This window comes from Mytilus galloprovincialis, chromosome 8 (genome assembly GCF_965363235.1).
Source record: "Mytilus galloprovincialis chromosome 8, xbMytGall1.hap1.1, whole genome shotgun sequence".
Lineage (NCBI taxonomy): Eukaryota > Metazoa > Mollusca > Bivalvia > Mytilida > Mytilidae > Mytilus > Mytilus galloprovincialis.
In genome coordinates this window covers 25,492,422-25,506,270 of record NC_134845.1, presented here as the reverse complement: position 1 = coordinate 25,506,270, position 13,849 = coordinate 25,492,422, and the positions used below count along the sequence as shown (strand labels likewise).

At 30.1% G+C, this 13,849-nt stretch overlaps 1 protein-coding gene across 1 annotated transcript; it reads right to left on the bottom strand.

The window, feature by feature from the left end:
- Nucleotides 1-1,373: 1,373 nt before the first annotated feature.
- LOC143085401 (ubiquitin-conjugating enzyme E2-22 kDa-like) lies at nucleotides 1,374-13,712 on the bottom strand. The gene is made up of 6 exons (XM_076261732.1): nucleotides 13,514-13,712; nucleotides 11,505-11,657; nucleotides 10,866-10,948; nucleotides 9,695-9,858; nucleotides 8,180-8,244; nucleotides 1,374-6,276 (listed from the first exon to the last, which is right to left on the bottom strand). The coding sequence occupies exons 1-6, from the start codon at nucleotides 13,574-13,576 to the stop codon at nucleotides 6,205-6,207; spliced, it is 600 nt and encodes a 199-aa protein (XP_076117847.1). The 5' UTR covers nucleotides 13,577-13,712; the 3' UTR covers nucleotides 1,374-6,204.
- Nucleotides 13,713-13,849: the final 137 nt, after the last annotated feature.

The window sequence follows — 13,849 nt, the reverse complement described above, 5'->3', positions numbered from 1 at the left end:
TGTTGGTAGCCTGCAGTTCATCACCATATTCAGACAGGATAATTATTGCTTTGGAAAACCTGTTTAAGATTAACATTCTATCAACAGAATGATGACAACGGACACCAAATAAAGGGAATAATAGCTCATCCTGACAGTTTGGGCCAGGTCAGGTAAAACTAAAAATTTTCTTGTGGATCAAAGGTATACAGTTGTTTATATGACTGTTCCTCAGTGAACTTAATGATATCATGTTGGTAGTTTTAAATCAAAAGATTGCTTCAGTGTTGGCCTATATTTTCGTATTGATCATTTTAAAGATATCACCCGATTTGCTTAGTAATTCCCACTCACAGTCTTTAGTTTTCTACATTGTGTTTTGTAGACTGTTGATTGTCTTTTTATCGTTTTTCCTTTTTACCATGGCACTGTTAATTTGTCTTTGGTTTTTTAGTTTAATATCCAATTTCCATTCGGTATCTTTAAAAAAAAAAAAGCGGTCACTCTGGCTGTAACTGAATTTCTTGTATGAACAAATGATATTTATTTTATTGTCATTGGTCATGTGCTCTCAAATTGACAGCTTGTTTCCTTGTCCCTCTCTTAAATGCTGTATATGTTTTATTTTTATTTATACTTTTATATATATTTGTCTTTCTATGTTGGCTCCTAAAGCATGTTTATGCACCTGTCCCAAATAAGAAACCTGTTGTTCAGTGATTGTAGTTTGTTGATGTATATAGATATAAAATGTGGTTTGAATGCAAATGAGACAACTCTCAATCCAAGTCACAATTTATAAAAGTAAACCATTTTAGGTCAAAGTATGGTCTTCATTAAGGAGCCTTGGCTCACATCGAGCACTAATCTAAAAAGGCTCAATAAATTACTTGTGTAATACCATTCAAACGGGAAAACCAATGGTCTTATCTTATCTAATGGTTGTTCATAAGTGTTTCTGGCTTCTAGATTTTTATATAGATTATATTAGACAGTTGTTTTTCCTGTTTGAATTATTTTACACTAGTCATTTTGTGTCCTTTAGCTTGGTGTGAGCCAAAGTTGTGTGTGTGGTAAGGCCTTAATTTGACTTAAAATGGTTTACTTTTTAAAAATTGTGACTTTAATGGAGAGTGGTCTCTATACCATTCATACCTCATCTTCTTATATCTTAACTAAAAAGATTATCTTCACAAAAATATCCCAAAAAGGGGTTAGTTACTATTCATGACCCCTCATTCATCACCACAGATAATTTCTAGTTTACATTCAGAATTCAATAACAATTTACCTCAAATTATGCTGTTAACAGTGTCCAAATATGACACAACTGATTATTTCAAAAAGTCAGAAACTCTTCATCCATTTTTAATGAAAAGAATAAGATTCTCAGCTTGATAAAAAAAAGTTTATTTAATAAACGACTGATTAACATCATTAATTATGCTGGTTTCAAGCGCTTTTCTCTGTGTGAACTTACCTTTTTGTAGCTAAATCTAAAGGATAATTGGTAAATTTCAATTTTTAATGTTAGGGAAATAAGATTAAATTGTCTATAAACAGTTGCTGTGATAAATATAATTAAAACATTCAAAATATAGGGAAAATTATAATGACTCTTTCACACATAATATCATAATTCAGGTATTTTTTCAAAGAAATTCATAATTAAAACAAACCTTGTGCCAATTAAGATGTAATTCATTCAGGAATATACACAATGAAGCAAATATAATTATATTACAAATAAAACAATAAAGTCAAGACTAAGAGATTTAAACATTGTCTAAATAATAAGTTTTTCAAACTTATTCACACATCTAATAAGTGATAATATTTCAACTCTTTCTTTTGGAAATTAAATTAGAAAATAAATGGTTTTCCATTCTTTCTTTATCTTTTGGGACTTACATGTAAACCCGATGCAAAATTTGATTGCAAATCTATGTGAAAGAAAACTCATATTTGGCATCTACCAATTGCAGAACCTTTTTAGTTGATGCTGATATGGACCTGAATTTAGTAAAATTCACTATTTAGTTGGTTCTATACACAAGAAAAAATAGTGAAAATAATTATGATCAAGACATTTTATCACACAAACATCTGCAAGCATGATCATAAACTCTTTCTAAACAACTTCAATTTATCATTTTTATACTGCCAAAATTTAATTCCTATTATTGTTGTTTGAATTTTAGTTCTTGTGAAATTAAAATATTTATTTCTATAGAGTCATACAAGTATTGTGGAATGGAAAGGTTGACTTTTGATTGACCTATGAATGTTTCTAATAAATGCAGCTTTTGATTGTAAAAATGAGACAGTAAACTTTCTTTACATATTTTTAACCTTTTGTTTCTACTAATTGAAAATTCAACATGATCTAAAATTATGTTAACAAATTGGCTGTGCTAGTAAGGTTTTTTTGTGTTTTTTATAATTTCAAACATTTTATGTTTGTTTTCTTTTCAAGCTCTTAGTCTCAAGCAAGCATGGTACATTCATAACTTCATAATATTCATCTCAAAATTTCAAGTTTTCAATTATCCTTGCTCCTGCAAATTAAGGTCTTAAAAATTAACAATTGTGTTATACATTAAATATATTCAGATAAGCTGAACATTTTACTTGAAACCTATTTACAACAGCAAAATTACTGTTCAGTTTATCTCAAAATTTTACATGTGCTAATAACTGAATCAATCACATCCCTAAAATAATTATAGTAAAAATAGAATTACTTCTTCTAAATTACCATTTTAAAACATTCATAGTTTTTACTTGATCTAAACCAAACCTGTATATATATAATCACATTCACTTCATATTGAAGTAATTTTTTTTTATTAGATTCTGACCAACAGCCATTCTGATGCCAAATTACTTATATGAAAGTATAGATCATAAAGATTACAAATAGGAACTAAAAAAAATCATCAAAGAGTCTTATTATTTTATAAACCAGGAGTTGATTTCACAAAAAAAACTTACGACTAAGATTGATCGTAACTATACTGGTTTGTTCATGACTTAAGACCAATCTTAGTCGTAAGTTTTTTTGTGAAACTGACTCCTGACTTGTGTTTTCTACAAAGAGACTCATCAGCGACCCTCCAATCAAAAAAAGTTAAATGGCCAAAAGAACAAAAACCAAAATTTTCTGAGAATTTTAAAATATTTTCATGTTCAATTACAACTAATTGATTAAATGATCAAAACAGTCTCTTCCTTTGTGGAAAGGAAAGACGAAAGTACCATAACAAGTGCCTTCTACAATATTGAATGGACTTTTTAAACCTGGATAACAGTTTAAAAAACAAGAGATCTATAGGATAAGTTTAATGCATCTAAGAGTACAATCATACTTCACATTCAACACATTCAAGACATCACAGGCTTTATGAATAACAATCATCTCAATTTAATATGAAAACATATGGGTAAAAATATGGATTCTTCTTTTGAAATTCAAATCAGTTTTCTATGAATGTGATTGTTTTTCTATTAAGAAAACTCAGTTAGCTACACAATTTGAGTTTTATCCCTATTAAATCTTACAAATGTTTATATATTACTTATAAAGTAGAGCATTAATAAAGTTTGTTCTGTGTTTTAATACTAAACAGTGAAAATGTGTTTATTTTCACAAATCTACTTCCCTTCTTGCCAAGGATTTCTTATGCAATTGAAAGTGCATTGATTATATAATGCAATCTTATTTTGCCATACATGCAAAATTTAAAAACTGATTAATATTTATAACAATTATAATGAATTTTATACGGGAGAAGAAAATCTGATGAAGTTTTTTTCATACCTAAAACTCTTACTTAATTCATAATCATTTCAATTAAAAAATTATCTTACATTTGGTCCAGTGAAATCTCAATTTACTGATTAGACCATTTTTTGATTGTTTTCAAATCTTAGTCCTTTGTAAACTATGCAAGGCCACACTTAAAAATATTTTAGTTTGCCCAAACCCTACCCAAAAGTAGAGACAGTGGGTAGGTAGGTAGGTAGGTAGGTAGACAATTTCTTTTTTATTTTGAAAAAGAGAAATGGAATTGTCGGATGTTTTTTTGTCATACAGATCGGATTAAAAAAAAACTTTTTCTAATCAAGGCAATAAAAGTTTTTGAGTAGGTAGGGTAGGGTTAGGGCAAACAAACATATTTTTTTTATGGCCCAATTGAAAAACATTCAGATACTAGATAAGCTTCACTAAATTTTGTAAAATTAACTATATTTGACATCTACAAATATAATTGATGCCTTAGTTCAAATAAAGAAGTTTGAAAGAAAACAAAAGTTACAAACCCATCCAATTTCTAAATTTTAGTTGAAATACATTGTTGTCATTACGACCAATGTCAATTCATTTCCTACTTTATATGCACTGCCTGTCTGATTCTTTAACAGGTACAATCTGTTTTCTCAAAATATAAAACTTACATTGTTTCTCTTAAAGTAAAACATATTCAATGGACCTTATCATACCCTAAAAATCATGACTCAAAATGAGGGAAAACATTAAAAAAATGTTGAAATAAATCTATAATGAAGACAAGGAAAGCAGTCAAAAGCCATGAACAATTTGTCTAGTAATCCATTATAACATGTAGTCATAGATATTTTGTGCAAACAATTTTAATGTTAGTCTGTGGAGATCCATGTAATGTAATTTTCTAACAAAAACAATTCTTAACTTCAATAAAACAGTAATCGTACAAGCAATCATAACTTACATAAGTCTCTAGTGACATAATGTTATTTGATCACATGCATGATATAAGTAGGTATAACATACAATGAGGTGATATTATGGAGGGCAAGACCAGAGTTATAGGTTAATACTACTTTGTCACGTTAGTTATATCCCTTATTTTGTAATTCTGCTTCCTGTGCAAAGAAGTTTCTTTTCATGACTTCATACAAATTCCTCTACATAAACCTTTTTAAACTTTTTAGGAAATTTTAGAGATAGGATCTGATTTATTTTTGCAATGCAATAAAGATTGACAACTTCAAAATAAAACTGAGAAACTGTGTATACAATATCAATGTTTATTAAAAACACTATACACACCATCTTGACATGTTATATAATTTGTCTTCTGATAATTTTTTGTCAACATTTTACATTTTGCATTTTTGAAGTTCATACCAAGGTCAATCAATGGCATCATATGTCATTTGGTCAAAATTAGATAGTATATTTTTTAGTTTTCTTTGGCTTGTTAATTCACCAACGTAAAAATGAGTATGATACAAGTATTAACCCGATTTTTCACACTTCAATAACATTTAATCATTTAATTCAAAATCAAAGCTTTCAGAAAATTTTAGTATAACTTAGGTTGGCATGTAACATTATTGAATATACATGTATATTATAAGGAAGATGGGTCAGGTTTTTATGCAAAAGATCTCAAATTTCTTTGTGGCCGACTATACATAGAGCACATGTCTCCAGGGAATAAACTGAGAAAAAAACACAATTTTTGGGGCAAGGTTAATGCCCTGTATTGTTTCTCTGCATGTATGAATTAAACAGTGTTTTAAAATAATATTTTCATCTTCACTTATTTGATGTTGTTTCATGGATACTTCCAGCAATTGTTTTCAGTGCATAGATTTTCAATGTTTATTTCGGCAATATAGAGAATTTTAAAAAACAATTTATTCAAAGGCCAAGTTGACCTCTTAAAGATTCCGTCTTCCTTAATATGAAAACAGAAATTATAAAGAAAAAAATCTTCTGAATTACATCATTAATACCTTTGTACATGTAACAACTTTAGGAGTCGTTTATATGTACATTTCCAAAAAAATAATTGAATCATATAAAAATCTTTAGGGCTGTTCCAGAATTAAACTCATGGGGGACATGAGAGGCACATTTTTTAAGACCCAAACGACTCATTATATTAAATTTTCTTTAATTTTTTTCATTTTCTAAGGAAAATGCAACCACCCACAATATGAGTGTCTCCCATCTCCAACCAAAACCAATTATGGAACAGCCCATTTATTTATATCTGTACAGGATGATTGGTAACTATTCTGACAAATGGTTGATTTATAACAATGATGTCTTCCATAGTATTGGTGTTACCCTTCTCCTTGCCCTCCAGCATAACAATATCACATATGAGTTTCATCATCAACATAAATAACAAAAGGACGTAGATTTGTTAAAATGTCTATAACACATGAATATTAGCTGAGTAAATTCTCTGTCGCTCTTTCTATATCCCAATTATGTGATGATAGTGCTACTCTAGCCTTGCCCTGAAAAACATCAGAAAATTAATTATTTCAATATATGATATAAAGCAAATTGTTTTTTAAGTTAGTGAATACATATGAATTCAATAGGTTCATTCTGTTTTTCAATGCTTTCTTTTCACACTATTTACACAATATTAAATTGTAGTTTTAAATCTTGTATTTCCACTTAATCATTCTAAATTTGATGTGAAACAACTAAGGAAAGCCCTAACCAAATACCCATTTTAAAATGATAGACATTTTAAATCCTTTTACCCCTAAATGTATGTTCCATTTTAGCAATAGTGGCTATGTTACTTGGAAATAAAACACAACAAGAATGTGTCCATAGTACACGGATGCCCCACTCGCACTATCATTTTCTATGTTCAGTGGACGATGAAAATTGGGGTTAAACCTTTAATTTGGAATTAAAATTAGAAAAATCATATCATAGGGAACATTTGTACTAAGTTTCAAGTTGATGTAACTTTAACTTCATCAAAAACTACCTTGACCAAAAACTTTAACCTGAACTTCGCACTATCATTTTCTATGTTGAGTGGACCACGAAATTGGGGTCAAAACTATAATTTGGCATTAAAATTAGAAAGATCATATCATGGGGAACATATGTACTAAGTTTCAAGTTGATTGGACTTCAACTTCTTCAAAAACTACCTTGACCAAAAACTTTAACCTGAAGCGAACGGACGCACAGACGGACGCACGAACAGAGGCACAGACCAGAAAACATAATGCCCCTCTACTATCGTAGGTGGGACATAAAAATTATACTAGATACTCTGAAACTCATTTTAGTTTATTTAAAGTGATTCAACAGAATCATAGGACAATAACATTGTCATTTTAATGTTATAATTAACATTGCCATTAAAGCGGGAGGTTTGGCATGCCACAAAACCAGGTTCAACCCACCATTTTTAACTTAAAATGCCCTGTACCAAGTCAGGGAAATGCCATTGTTATATTATAGTTCGTTTCTGTTTGTTACATTTTAATGTTGTGTTTCTCTTGTGTCCTAGTTCTCCTATATTTGATGCGTATCCCTCAGTTTAAGTTTGTATTTCGCATTTGTTTTTTCTCTATCGATTTATGAATTTCAAACAGCAGTATACTACTGTTGCCTTTATTTATATGACAAGATTTTTTAAAGTAACCTTGATGAACAAATTGTGAAACATTTCTTTATAGGGCTTTTACTCCTTAAAGGGATAATTGATAATATTGATCATATAAACTTATTTGTTAATCTTACTTTTCTGAACATTTTTTATGTTAACAGTTAATTTTTATCCTTTCAAATAATATTCAAAATAATAACGAAAAACTGCAAAATTTCCTTAAAATAACTATTTAGAGGCAGCATAGATTGATTAGATTCATCTGAAAATTTATGGACTGATAGAACTTCACCTAATGAACATTTTTACCTCACATCAGATTTGATCTCAATGCTTCAGTGTTTGAGATATAAGCCAAAAACAGCATATTACCCCAATGTTCAATTTTTAGCCATGACAGCCATGTTTTTTTATGAAATAGAAAATAAAACACAAACTTTATTCTAGATAAATTGGTTCAGTTGTTTCAAAGGAGAAGATGTTTGAAACAGTTTTACACCGGATGGACAATGATGGATGCCAAGTGATGGCTAAAGCTCACAGTTTCTTGGGAACGGTAAACTAAAAACAATAATGAAGGGTTTGACATATGATCTGATTGTCTGTCTGTTGTTGAAGAGTGTGTTGCCCTCTAGATGTCTTTTGGTAATACATGTACCAGTATTTGTTGGTGAGTCCTTACATCTATTTCAATTGTAACAAAAGGCAGAGATATTTTTGAACAGAACCTTCAATGCAAATAAAGAAACAAGTAACAGCATTGTCTTCATAGTACTTACCTCATCAAATCCCATTCCCATTACTTGTGTAATTTTATTTTCTAAATCCAATTCTCTATGGGGACCTACAAAAACATAATTCATAGCCTATAACATCAGTTTGTTTTTTGTTTATCTTAATCATGCTTTAACAATGTTTTAAAATATGTTTCTGTCTTATATCATGTTTGTTTGTTGTTCTTCTTTAGATATTTTTGCTGATTATATCGCTCTCTTTTATTATTAAAAATAGTGATGTTCTGATTATAGATTATAATGGCAAAGGAGTAGGTCCGGTAAGGGCCGATTTTGGCCTCAAATTTCAGGTTCATCTGACGAAAGATGTTGGACACTTTTTAAACACTTAAGCGTCTATTTCAGTTGATCCAATTTGTTTAAGTGAAAGATTTTCACTGATTTAGTCATTAAAAACACTCCGATTCAAGCTTAAATACGACAAATCTATCAAATATGCAAAAAAAATGTCACTTTTCAGATGTTTTTTTTTGTAAAAAATGAAAGTGGCCGCATTCGTGTTCATCCTCAACTTTTATATATGTTAAGTATTATCATCAAATACAACTTACACTTCAATATTAATGAAACCGTCTAAAATTTAACTAAAATGCTAAAGTTGTGATGATTTCAGTAATTTAGAATGACTTAATGATGCTAGTTCTCGATATATGTGCATTTAATTGTCAAAAACAGCCCATATATGTATGTAGCAGAAGCATTCTTCTTTCCAATAAATAACTAAAAGTTTGCATTTTAACAATTTTGTAAAACTGCTATATTTTGGGGCCAAAAAGGGGTCTTACTGGACCTACTCCTTTAGGAAATCCAACCAAAAAGCAATTGTACAATTCCATAATCAAATGTAATTCCTTCTAAATAAACACTTTGAAGGTTGGACCTCTCTTTAAATTGTTGCAGGACCTTCAAGTTTCCATGGAAATGAAATGTGCTATAATGAATAATCTTATCTGGATTGTAAACAGACAATATAATAGGGTTTTGAACCCTATCATATTGGCCGAAGCATGTGAAAAGTTCCATATTAACTTTACATCTTAACCTCAAAACAACAGCTTTTTAAGTGTCAAATAACTCAGATAATAAGCTTCTCAAAGCAATGAGTACTTAACTTATCATGATCAAAATGTAAGACATGGTGACCGTTTTTGAAGCAGTATTATTTTAGATACATCAATTAATTTACAGGATCATATTATCAGAGTATTGTATTCATGGTTAAATTTAACTTGTCAATATTTAAACTTTGAAATGCTTATATAGCTTAGAAGTGTTTAAATATATCGTATATGAAACTTAAAATATCTATGTTATCAAAATCTTATCAAAGTATCAAGGAAATGAAACTTTAAAAAAAGTTTTAATAAAAAATCAATACAAAGGGGATACATATTACAACCCTGTAATCTAGTAATCTGGTAGCAAGATACCGGTATATTAATATACAAGAACAATGACTTTACATTTGTATTTCCAATAAATATATATGTATATACAAACCACCAGCATATATATTTGTCCAATGTCTGGCTGTTTTTATAAAAATTTCTTGACAATCTTTATATTGTTTGGCTACAACTGCATCCTGTGGATCATCGGGTTCTGCTGCAGCTAACAAAGCTTGTAACGATAATAAAACTGTTCTTAATGTCATAGCAGCAGCCCTGCAAAAAATAGATTATTTCAGAATAAAATTTAAGCTTAAATTTTGATATACATTGTAGAAAAAAATAAGAATGTGTGTTTAAGTGACACATGCAGCTTGTCGTCTGTGGTTTCAACATGGTCAAATCTGACTTGTGGCTTTGGGACCAGATATCTCATTTGAAAGGACTTATAATTTTTTTTTTTTTTTTTTTTTATCAAAACCAGTATCATATACTTCAGAACTGTGTAGAAGGCATAAACTTGACTTGAGTTAATTTTTAAACGTGACTTGAGGGGATATCCTACTGGAGGTCCCTTTCTCACACTAACAAATTTCAGTTTTCTGTGAATTGCAAAATTTGGTAAATAAATGGGGAAGATCGCTTGCATATAACATTATAAGCGGACATTACTCAAGGACTTCAAGTGAAACTGGCCAAATGTACATCATTTAAGTTTTGTGGTAATAAGCATTGTATATCAGTTTTATAACATTTAGTTCATTCAAACTAAAGTTAGAGAACGGAAATTAAAAATTTGCCAATTTTTCCATTTGTAAAGGGGCATAACTCTAGAACAGTAAAGGTGATGCCACCAAAATTCAAAGTTGATCTGTGTTTTGTATAAATAAGCATTGCGTTTAAGTTTCATTACATTTGGTGGAGGCAAACTTAAGTTAGAGAACAGAAATGAAATATTCAGCATTTTTTCATTTGTAAAGGGGCATAACTCTAGACAGTATAAGCTTTGTGTATAATTTTGAACTTTCATAACATTTGGTTGAGGCAATTTAAAGTTAGAAAATGTAAGCCATTTTGGGATGTTGGTATGTTCAAAAAGTCAGACAAGGGTGAAACTTAAAGCCCTGTCTGCTACAGTAGGGGTATAAAAAAATCAAAATTGGGCATTTTATTTTAAAAGTTCACAAACGACATAATAAAATTGAAAATGGACATAATGCACATTTTCAGTTATTTTCAATTTTTATATTAAAACAACAGGTCTTTAAATCACAAAAACTCACCACTGATCTTTTAAAATATCTAAACAAATAGCTCCAGTGACAGAACTAATATTTGGGTGCCATATTCTTGTAGTAAATTTTACCTGTAAAAAAGATTGTTTACTATTATTATACTCAACCACAAAACAGACTTCAGGTCATTAGTTTTCTCATTAGAATTCAATTTTTTAATTTTTGCCAAATAATGGTATGGGTTGTGCAGAACTTTTGCTCATTGTTGCAGGCCATACAGTGTCCTATGGTTGTTACAGGGAATTAACTTATAACTTTTTTCTCTATTGGCTAGCTTGGATTAAATATATGACCACCCTAAAATCTCTCAAATAATAAAATTTCAGGTACATGTTATTGTACAAGTTTATTGTAAATTTATAAATAAAAAATCAAGAGGAACATGTTTTTAGTTTTATGGTTAATTTGATATTTTTTTACATGTAACTTCGTTATTAAATGTTTAACAATGGAGGTATACATTTTTATCCCTAGGACTAATTGGTATTTAAAATTCATGTAATATTCAAAAGAAAGCCTGAGCAATGATATCTTATTAATGTTCAGTTTTTATTACACATCAAAACTGAGCATTTTGTTTTTGGCATAGTAAATGATAAAATACAAGAAAATATTTCAGCTTTATACCTTAGGAGGATTAAATGGATATGTTTCTGGAATTTTAATTTCTAGTTTAAATGTTCCTCCAGCATATGGTGTGTCGGGAGGTCCTGCTATCGTCCCTTCTAACTCATTATACATATCATTTTTCAGCGACACTTTTATCTTACATCGTTCCACCTGGATTATAAAAGAAAAACACATTTAGTTATACATGTACATATATCTGTAAGAAGGTAAAATCTACTCATTATCACTTTCCACTTGAATGTTACTTTTGTTAAACTTAAATAAATGAAGAATTTATCCATGGGACAGATGTCTAGGGCTTGTAAATGTACAACAAATTACATTTTTTTTATTTATAAAGGGACATAACTCATGAACAGTGCAAGTGATGCCACTCAAATTTGGTTATGACCAGTGTTTGGTGGTAAAAACCAATGTGTTAAAGTTTCATAATATTTGTTTGAGGCCAGGTAAAGTAACTTTCACTGTACGAGTGCAGAAACACAACAGGTAACCTTATTTAATCCTTTGAACATGTTGAATATCTTATTCTAAAAGGTTGACAAATGCAATTCAACACTGTTATAAGATTTAGATCTTTTTCAACTGATTTCAAGTATTTGTTCTTATGTTGCACTGTCACATCACTTTCCTAGGTTAGTTGAGGGTTGCATTGGCACCTTTTTAACCATGCGACATTCTTTATATGCCTGTAATTGAGTAGTTATTGTTTTTTGTTTTCTCATTTGTTTTCCCTTTAGTTTTATTTGTTAAGTTTGTTCTGTGTTGTGCAGTTACATTGCTGTCCTAGGTTAGAGAAGGATAGGTAGTTCAGTGGTTGTAATTTTTTCATGTCTGTCAGGAGTAGTTCAAATGATAAAAGACTGTTAACAACAACAGCATTTTTTATTTGTCAATCAAAACATCCCATGCACCCAGAGGCACAGAACAATTAGTTTAAAGTTCTGTAAAGTTTGTCAGAACAAAGTCTGTACTTGAAATTGTTTGTATATAGCTAGGACATTGGGATTTTTCATTTATTCACATGTAAGTTTCTTTTATCATGTTTATGTATGGGACAAAGATGCATAAGCTTTTTACACCTGTTCAGAGTTTAACCTTGATAGCTTGCACTAATCACATCAACTTTTATGTTTTTTACTTATCATGCTTATTCATAATGCATGCTGTTTTGTTTTAATGAATATCAAATTATGTGTGAAAGTTAACTTTTAAATAAACCTCTATACTATAAATTAAGTGACATGATACAGAATACAAAATAAAATGTGTATCCATTGGTATTGGGGTAGTCAGACCCAGAGTCAGCATAAATCAAGGTGAACCGTCCCAGATTCTATAAAGCAAGTCACACACAAAATAAGCCTGTACAGGTGATTATTGGAACATTCCTTATTGCAGTCAACTCAATTTTCCCATATTGGTTTCTGCTATCAATCTACATGTTATAAGTCATTTTAGGGCCTTTTATAGTGGACTATGCAGTGTGGGTTTGCTCATTGTTGTAGGCTGTATGGTGACCTTGATAGTTGTTAATTTCTGTGTCATTTTGGTCTCTTGTGGAGAGTTGTCTCATTGGCAATCATACCACATCTTCTTTTTAAAGTCAAGTATGAAATAATAATGCTTATTAAACTGGGAATAATACTAAATAGTGATGTAGAAAATTTGCCAGCAGACCAAACTTCACAACTTTTAGCATCAATGGCAATGACAAGATCGATCTGAGCTATTAACCATGAATTTGGGGAAATATACCCATCAATCAGGAAATTAGGTAACTAGGAATACTCTCCTTCAGGTTGTCCTGTTAAAATGTCTTGGTCATAACTCATATTCACTTCTGTCCTGATAAGGAAATGAAAAGTCCATGATGAAATCAGTAAATATATGGTTCTAGATTGAAACCATTTCATGATAAAGGTTGGCTTTTGGAGTCGGTGTGATCATGAAAAAATCTGCAGTTTATAGATGAAATATATCTCAAAGAACATAGCAGTCTGTACCTCTTCACTTTTAACCACTTCTTTGAATTCTCTTTGTATTCGAGCAGCAGCAATATTGGCCATATTTACAAGACAAAATGTTACATCAATCACAAGTTAAGGGCAAAATGAATCAATAGAATTAATTTTTAACGGGATGAGTAACACTTTCAATGTTTTTTTCAACAGTGCTTGTTCCGGAAGTGAGCACATGGAAAGTTGCGCATTAAATACAAAACTGAACTTTTTACTTTATTCACGGAAATTTTTGAATTGAATATATTTGCGATAAAATAAGATAGAATTATATATTATTCCGCTGATGTTTCATTGAAGTTAACTATTTTCTACGTTTCG